The sequence below is a fragment of the Balaenoptera acutorostrata genome, chromosome 5 (assembly GCF_949987535.1).
Source record: "Balaenoptera acutorostrata chromosome 5, mBalAcu1.1, whole genome shotgun sequence".
Taxonomy (NCBI): Eukaryota; Metazoa; Chordata; class Mammalia; order Artiodactyla; family Balaenopteridae; genus Balaenoptera; species Balaenoptera acutorostrata.
The window spans coordinates 31753642-31763606 of record NC_080068.1 but is presented as its reverse complement, the minus strand read 5'-3'; the positions used below and the strand labels follow the sequence as shown (position 1 = coordinate 31763606).

General features: G+C 33.8%; 1 protein-coding gene across 1 annotated transcript in view; it reads left to right on the top strand.

Annotated features, from left to right (window-relative positions):
- IQCM (IQ motif containing M) overlaps positions 1-9965 on the top strand; it is a 352356-nt gene that overhangs the window by 276559 nt on the left and 65832 nt on the right. The window contains 1 exon segment of the mRNA XM_028168309.2: positions 1363-1524. Coding sequence (XP_028024110.2) covers positions 1363-1524 — 162 coding nt within the window.

The following is a 9965-nucleotide window of genomic DNA, read 5'->3' as shown; positions in this document are numbered from 1 at the left end:
CCCAGTGTGTGAGTCAGGGGAGCCCTGTGGGGTGCCAAGCAACATGGCCCGGAAGGTGCCCTGCACTGCTGGTCACTATGCACGGTAGGAGCTATCAGAGAAAAGCCCCCAGAACCAGGAAGAGCCTCTTTGTCCTCTAGTTTCCTACCTTACCCTCTATGAAGGATGCTTAAAATTTTCCCACATGGCAAGGGAGAAATATTCTAGTCTCATAAATAGGACAATGAAGGGTGGATTTAGGGTGAGGCAATAGATGGATACTACCCACCAACAAATCTGCTTTCTTAATCATTTAATCATTATGTTGTACTGCCTTATACTTACTGTACCACAAAATATGATATTTGAAACAATAAAGGGGAAAAACAGGAAGGAAGGTAGATAGGTAGGAAGAAAAAGATAGACAATGTAACAGGATTATAAATGAAGATTTACATCAGTATCTCTCTTTTCTTTGAAATGTTTCTAGGTAGAGTCACTTTGAATTAATTGCTCAGGAGACTGCCTTATTAAATTTTAGGACATTGGCTTATCAACCAAAAACTGAAAACACAAACTGCAGGCCCAAGGGCCATAACCAAAGATTTTTCACTCTACAATTCAAATTATTTTTTAATCCCAGCTTTCTCATCTACTAGTTAATGCAGGTCATGTTCACTTGACAAATATTTGTTTGCAAATAAGAGCTTCTCCTCAGATAATCCAAATCCTAATTGCATCATTTACAGACTATAAGATTTAGGCACGTTATTTAATTTCTTTGGGCCTCCAATTCCTCATGTAAAATGATGATAACAACAGTATCTACCTTACAGATGTGTTATGAAAATTAAGTGTGTTAATATTCAAAAGCACTTGGGATCATTTCTTGCATATAGTAAGTGCTATATAAATATTTGTATAGATGTTATTATATTTTCTTAAAGACCATAGCCTAAGAATATGTATTCTTTCAGTAGTTCCAGTTTATGGAACTCTTCATTTAATCAACATTTTTGTCAGATTATTCTGATTTCATTGTTTAATGACAATTTAAAAAAATATGATTACGTTATAGTATGTATAATGTGAATGCTGTTGGTTAGCTTACTTTTTCTACAACTATTAACAACAGTGCTTTAAACTGATAGTGTTTGAAGATTCTACTAGCAAGCCCTTACTCCTTAATTTTTGCTATGAATTATCTGAACGGTAAGATTTTTGGTGAAGTACTTTTGGCTAAAGAAAACTATGTTGTCAGCATAACCATTAGCATTCAAATTATTCAGTAGTTTTAAGTTTACATCCCTTAAAAGAAGCACATTAGAAATTTTGTAAAAATTTCTAAAATTAAAAACAACTTAATGTTCTTTTTTTTTACAGAAGACCATGCAAAATACTCTGATATCATCAAGAAGTCCAATGCAATTGAAATGTTATTTACACTCTACCCTCCTCAAGGTGCCCATGTATGTACTAATATGAGGCTTAGGTCAACTTGGCTGAGACCCATAGTAAATGGGGAAGAAGGATATAAGTATATAGGTAAGATGCTGAACCTTATAATTTCCTTTTATAATAAGGCAGAAATGACCTTGTGCTTTATATAACCCTTATCCATCACTTAGATGATATGGGATGATAGGCCCTATAGAATATTCCCTTTCGTTCTTAAGTATTATGCTTGCAATTTAAAAAGTGGCTGATTTATACTTTGGTGACTCCATTAAAATAGTGGAAACACTGTGTTTATCCATTTACCTGATGATGGATATTTGGCTTGTTTTTTAAAAAGAGTGATACTACAAGGAAAGCTGCTACAAACATTCATGTACTGGACTGTGTATAGACATATGTTTGCATTTCTCTTGACTAAACTGTTTTCCAACGTGGTTAAACCATTTCATATTCCCCATCAGTAGAAATATGAGAGTTGCATTTGTTCCATAGCTATATCAATACTCAGTTTTTCTAATTTTAGCCATTCTAAGAGATAGCATTGGTATTCCATTGTGGTTTTAATTTGCATTTCTCTAGCAGACAATGATATACAGCATATTTTCATGTATTTGTCATTTGTGTATCTTCTTTGGTGAAATGTCTGTTCAAATTTTTGGCCATTTTTATATATTTTGCTGTTGTTTTAAGCATTGAGAGTCCTTTAGATATTCTGACTATAAATTCTTTAACATATATATGCTTCGCAAATATTTTCTCCCAGTCTGTGGCTTGTCTTTTCTTTCTCTTAATGATATCTTCTGAAGAGCAGAAGATTTTAATTTTGATGAAGTCCAGTTTACCACCGTATTCTTTTATGACTCACGCTTTTACTGTCATATCCAAGAAATATTGGTTAGACCTCTGGCCACAAGGTTTTCTTCTAGAAATTTTATAGTTTTAGATTTTATATTTCAGTGTATAATTTGTTTTGAGCTCTATTTTGTACATGACTCAAGGTTGAAGTTTTGTCTTTTTTCTAACATATTGATACCCAGATGTGCTAGCACTATTTGTTGAAAAGACTATCCTTCTATGAATTAACTTTGTATTTTGGAAAACCAAATAGTCCAAAGAAAATATATAGATGGCAAATAAGCACATGAAAGGATGACCAATATTATTAGTCATTAGGAAAATACAAATAAAAGCCATAATGTCATACCACTACTCATCTATTAGAATGACTAAAATAAAATTTAAAAATCTGACAATACCAAATCTGGCAAGAATGTAGAAAAACTGGAACATTCATACATTGCTGGTGGAAATACTAAATTGTACAACCCATTTCTAAAGATTTTGATACTTTCTTATAAATTAATATGCTCTAACCATAAAGCCTAGCCATCCTACTCCTAGGTAATTACCTAAGAGGAATGAAAGTATTTGTTTACACAAAAACCTATATATAAATATATGTAGCTGCTTAATCATAATTGCCAAGAGCTGGAAAAACACAAATGTTCTTCAACTGGTGAATGGATAATCAAAATTTGTTAACATTTGTACAGTGAAATAGTATCCAGCAATAAAGAGGAATGAGTTACTGATACAATAACATGGATGAATTTCAAATGCATCATGTTAAGTGAAAGAAGCCAAACTCAAAGACTATATATTGAGTCCATTTAAATGACACTTTGGAAAAGCAAAACTAGTAGGACAGAGTCAGCCCTGTGATTGTCAGGGGTTAATGCTGGTGGGAGGGTTTGACTACAGAGAGGTTGCATGAGGGAGTTCTTAGGGTGATGAAACTGTTCTGCATAGCTAAAACAAACTGTATGCCAAAAAGAATGAATTTTACTGAAAGTAAAATTTTTAAAATAAATACAAAATAAAAAGAGAGAAGAATTTAAGAACAGCAAACAAATCCAAAAATGATGCGCACTGCTATTAGTCATTAGGGAGATGTAAATTAAACACAGTAGGATACCACTACACACCTACCTTAAGGGCTAAATTAAAAAGTCAGAACACACCAAGTGCAGCAACTGGAACACTAATATCCTGCCAGTGCAAATGTAAAATTTTAAAAACACTATGCAAAATGGTTTGACATTTTCTTAAAAAGTTATAGATACACTTACTATATGACTCAGCCATACCACGCCTAGATATTTATCCATGAGAAAAGAAAGTATATGTGCATACAGGGACTTGTACATGAATATTCATAGATTCTTTTTTTGTTAAAAACCCAAACTAGAAACAACTCAAATGCCCATCTACAGGTCAAAGGATAAACAAATTGTGATATATCCATGCAGAATACTACTCATCAATATAAAAGAACAAACTATTGACAGTATATAATACATATAACAAACAATATGGCTGAATCTCACATGAATTATGCTGAAAAAGGTTATACAAAAAAAGAGTACAAGAGTATGATTCCGTTTATATAAAAGTCTAGAAGTTGCAAACAAACTAGGCCTGTGACAGAATCAGATCCGTGGTTACCTGGGACGGAGGTGGGAAATAGAAGTGAGACCTGATGGATTACAAAATTTGAGGGATGATGTCAATAGAAATGTTTATTAACTTGATTGTGGTGATAGGTGATGGTTCCATGGATGTAAACATATGTCAAAATTCATCAAATTATACACTTTAAGTACATGTAGTTTTTTATTTACACTTCAATAAAGCTGTAAAAATAAAGTTGAAAACATAAATTTAAACAACCAAGATAGTTAAATTTGTATTTTGGAACTTTTTCTGAAAGATGACTTCTCTTTAAGTTTAAAAGTAGCATATTAGAACTCATCTGGAGAGTCACAAATTTAATGCAGTCTCATTTGGCTTGTGCATATAAAGATCTATTTAAGTGCTCAGTTCTGAAAGATAGCTTGGAGGAAGAAGCGGGAAAGAAAGTGAAAGAAAATTATGAAAAAGGAAGTTGAAGGCTTTAGGTTCTATAAGATGAACCAAGACCCTGATTGCAATTTATTTTCTCTTTGCAATTTTCCCCCTGAAAGTTAACCTATCATTTTAAAAGATTTGTGTTCGTTGTCTACAGCCCATTTGTGAACATTTGGTTCAAATAAAACAAATAGAAAGGAAATACGGAAGTGGCCTTATAAGTTGAGGACCCCATCTTCTGAGGTTTTATGCTTTCTTTCTCCTTTTGAGTAGGTGGCCAGGGCCTTGCATCTTTTTGAATTACAGTTGTTATTAAATTGATTGACAAGAGAGTTTGCAGCATTTGCCTTGAAAAAGATTAGTCATTATAGAAGTGCTTTCTGAAACTCAGTTAACTCCTTGACTATAAACATTTTAGGGAAGATAGCTCTGGGAATTTATTACATGTTCCAATATTAATACTCCACAATGTAGGCACTCCTGTTTATTGATTTCACTCTGTATATTTAGAGATGTATCATCAGCAAGAACTGAAGAGTAGTTAATAGAGTTACTGAATGCTCTGTAAATGACATGGGCTACTAACAAAGTATGTAGTATTAAGACCATACATACTCTAAAAATATTTCATATATCCATATTTTATATCCCAGAATTCCTAGCACAGTGGCTTGAATGTAACTGGAATGCTGCATATGTCATAGTTTCAAATTGTTTAATAGGCACAAAGTATTTCTTCTGAATCATAATTTTGTAATCTTAGACCATCAATGAAGTTAAAAAAAAAAGTCTTTAAATTTTTTTCCAGGAGCATAGTCTTGTCAAACCTGTTTTCGGAAAGGTTATTTGGAGGGCTAGTCTTTTAATATGTCTTTGGTTATCTTTCCTTATAAGTTGTCTGTCTTTGAGCTCCCCTGACCTTATGGCCTATCACAGGTACACTGAACTTGTTCCTCTCCTTCATTAAGTTTTTGTGACTTTGGTGAATTTCCAGCCTGGAAGCTGTAATTACATTAATGAGCTCTTGGAATTCTAATGGGAAGACCTTGAAAGGGGTAGGTTAGCCATTGTCTTTCAGGGAAATAATTTAGGGAATACAAATGAATGATTAAACTACTTTCTCAAACCAATGGTCCATTCTTAACTGAAATCATATTGTTATATTAATGTAAGTTTTCTAATTAGTTCAGATTCTGAGAAATGAGCAAAGACCTCTATTTCTATTTCTTTTTCATACATCATTTTGAGCCCTTATATAGTAAATTTTACTTACCTTTATAACATATGGTTATTTAAGTTGTATAATTAATACTGGAACCTGATTTCCTGGCCTAATCACTATTATGTTACCTATTACGAGTACAAGGTATCTTTATGCCCTTCAGTTTATTCCACTGCCTTCAGGCAAGACCTGATATACATTAGCCAAATGGGAAACTGTCCCATCTTTAAAGACTGTGGCAATTACTCAATCGTCCTTGACAGCTCAGAATTTTCTACCTTGCAACATGACTTTCTTTTCTTATGCATCCTTTATTGCAGTTGTAACTGTTTCACTCTCCACAAAATAAAGGCTATGCCTACATGATTAAAACCTTTTCTTTTTTCTAAAAATATTCCTTTTAAAATATTATTCCTCAGAAGTCCTCTTTCTAATCCTTAATGTCTTTTGGCACTTCTCTCTAAACATTTCCCACATTTTCTCATTTGTTTTAAGTGATGGAACTCAGACTAATATATAATAATCCAATAAGTCTGATTTATTATGAATATAATCCTAGCTACAACATGTTCTGCTTATATCTTCGTGCTTTTTTAGACCTTTAAAATACACATCTCTGCATTTACTTGGGTTTCTATCCATCATTTTTAATCTCCTTTTTTTGACATATTTCTTGTAGCTATTTGATATATGTGTAATTTATTTTGCCTTCTTAAATTTCCTACCCTGACTTCTCCTGATTTTCATTAACTTATTTAGCATATGAACATTTATTACTCTTGGCAAAACTCAGTTGACAATGTTGAACCCATTCTTTGAGGTGTTCTATAAGATTATTATATAATGGAAAACCCAAATGAATCCTGATGTGAAAGGAGCTCCATATATATATATATATATATATATATATATATATATATATATATATGTATGTATGTATATATATTTTAACGTCTTTATTGGAGTATAATTGCTTTACAATGGTGTGTTAGTTTCTGCTTTATAACAAAGAAATTAGTTATACATATACATATGTTTCCATATCTCTTCCCTCTTCCATCTCCCTCCCTCCCACCCTCCCTATCACAACCCTCTAGGTGGTCACAAAGCACCGAGCTGATCTCCCTGTGCTATGCGGCTGCTTCCCACTAGCTATCTATTTCATGTTTGGTAGTGTATATATGTCCATGCCACTCTCTCACTTTGTCCCAGCTTACCCTTCCCCCTCCCCATATCCTCAAGTCCGTTCTCTAGTAGGTCTGTGTCTTTATTCCCGTCTTGTGCCTAGGTACTTCATGACCTTTTTTTTTTTTTTCTTAGATTCCATATATATATATGTGTTAGCATACGGTATTTGTTTTTCTCTTTCTGACTTACTTCACTCTGTATGACAGACTCTAGGTCCATCCGCCTCACTACAAATAACTCAATTTCATTTCTTTTTATGGCTGAGTAATATTCCATTGTATATATGTGTCACATCTTCTTTATCCATTCATCTGTTGATGGACACTTAGGTTGCTTCCATGTCCTGGCTATTGTAAATAGAGCTTCAATGAATATTTTGGTATATGACTCTTTTTGAATTATGGTTTTCTCAGGGTATATGCCCAGGAGTGGGATTGCTGGGTCGTATGGTAGTTCTATAGTGTTCTCCATACTGGCTGTATCAATTTACATTCCCACCAACAGTGCAAGAGGGTTCCCTTTTCTCGACAACCTCTCCAGAATTTATTGTTTGTAGATTTTTTGATGAGGGCCATTCTGACTGGTGTAAGATGATATCGCATTGTAGTTTTGATTTGATTTCTCTAATGATTAATGATGTCGAGCATCCTTTCATGTGTTTGTTGGCAATCTGTATATCTTCCTTGGAGAAATGTCTATTTAGGTCCTCTGCCCATTTTTGGATTGGGTTGTTTGTTTTTTTGATATTGAGCTGCATGAGCTGCTTGTAAATCTTGGAGATTAATCCTTTGTCAGTTGTTTCATTTGCAAATATTTTCTCCCATTCTGAGTGTTGTCTTTTCGTCTTGTTTATGGTTTCCTTTGCTGTGCAAAAGCTTTTAAGTTTCATTCGGTCCCATTTGTTTATTTTTGGTTTTATTTCCATTTCTCTAGGTGGTGGGTCAAAAAGGATCTTGCTGTGATTTATGTCATAGAGTGTTCTGCCTATGTTTTCCTCTGAGTTTGATAGTGTCCGGCCTTACATTTAGGTCTTTAATCCATTTTGAGTTTATTTTTGTGTATGGTGTTAAGGAGTGTTCTAATTTCATACTTTTACATGTACCTGTCCAGTTTTCCGAGCACCACTTATTGAAGAGGCTGTCTTTTCTCCACTGTATATTCTTGCCTTCTTTATCAAAGATAAGGTGACCATATGTGCATGGTTTATCTCTGGGCTTTCTATCCTGTTCCATTGATCTGTGTTTCTGTTTTTGTGTCTTGATTACTGTAGCTTTGTAGTATAGTGTGAAATCAGGGAGCCTGATTCCTCCAGCTCCGTTTTTCTTTCTCAAGATTGCCTTGGCTATTCAGGGTCTTTTGTGTTTCCATAAAAATTGTGACATTTTTTCTTCTAGTTCTGCAAAAAATGCAGTCGTAGTTTGATAGGTATTGCATTGAATCTGTAGATTGCTTTGAGTAGTAGAGTCATTTTCACAATGTTGATTCTTCCAATCCAAGAACATGGTATATCTCTCTATCTATTTGTATCATCTTTAATTTCTTTCATCAGTGTCTTATAATTTTCTTCATACAAGTCTTTTGTCTCCTTAGGTAAATTTATTCCTAGATATTTTATTCTTTTTGCTGCAATGGTAAATGGGAGTGTTTCCTTAATTTCACTTTCAGATTTTTCATCATTAGTGTGTAGGAATGCTAGAAATTTCTGTGCATTAATTTTGTATCCTGCTACTTTACCAAATTCATTGACTAGCTCTAGTAGTTTTCTGGTAACATCTTAAGGATTCTCTAGGTATAGTATCATGTCATCTGCAAACAGTGACAGCTTTATTTCTTCTTTTCCTCTTTGGATTCCTTTTATTTCTTTTTCTTCTCTGATTGCTGTGGCTAAAACTTCCAAAACTATGTTGAATAATAGTGGTTAGAGTGGGCAACCTTATATTGTTCCTGATCTTAGTGGAAATGGTTTCAGTTTTTCACCATGGAAGACAATGTTGGCTGTGGGTTTGTCATATATGGCCTTAATTATGTTGAGGAAAGTTCCCTCTCTGCCTACTTTCTTGAGGGTTTTTATCATAAATGGGTATTGAATTTTGTCAAAAGCTTTCTCTGCATCTATTGAGATGATCATATGGTTTTTATTCTTCAATTTGTTAATATGGTGTATAACATTGATTGATTTGCATGTATTGAAGAATCCTTGCATTCCTGGGATAAACCCCACTTGATCATGGTGTATGATCCTTTTAATGTGCTGTTGGGTTCTGTTTGCTAGTATTTTATTGAGGATTTTTGCATCTATGTCCATCAGTGATATTGGCCTGTAGTTTTCTTTCTTTGTGACATCTTTGTCTGGATTTGATATCAGGGTGATGGTGGCCTCATAAAATCAGTTTGGGGGTGTTCCTCCCTCTGCTATATTTTGGAAGTGTTTGAGAAGGATAGGTGTTAGCTCTTCTTTAAATGTTTGACAGAATTCGCCTGTGAAGCCATCTGGTCCTGGGCTTTTGTTTGTTGGAAGATTTTTAATCACAGTTTCAATTTCAGTGCTTATGATTGCACTGTTCATATTTTCTATTTCTTTCTGGTTCACTCTCGGAAGGTTGTGCATTTCTGAGAATGTGTCCATTTCTTCCAGGTTGTCCATTTTATTGGCATAGAGTTGCTTGTAGTAATCTCTCATGATCCTTTGTATTTCTGCAGGGTCAGTTGTTACTTCTCCTTTTTCATTTCTAATTCTATTGATTTGAGTCTTCTCCCTTTTTTCTTGATCAGTCAGCCTAATGGTTTATCAATTTTGTTAATCTACTCAAAGGACCAGCTTTTAGTTTTATTGATCTTTCCTATCATTTCCTTCATTTCTTTTTCATTTATTTCTGATCTGAAATTTATGATTTCTTTCCTTCTGCTAACTTTGGGGTTTTTTTGTTCTTCTTTCTCTAATTGCATTAGGTGTAAGGTTAGGTTGTTTTTTTGAGATGTTTCTTGTTTCTTAAGGTAGGATTGTATTGCTATAAACTTCCCTCTTAGAAATGCTTTTGCTGTGTCCCAAAGGTTTTGGGTTGTCGTGTTTTCATTGTCATTTGTTTCTAGGTATTTTTTGATTTCCTCTTTGATTTCTTCAGTGAGCTCTTGGTTATTAAGTAGTGCATTGTTTAGTCTCCATGTGTTTGTGTTTTTTACAGACTGTTTCCTGTAATTGATATCTAGTCTC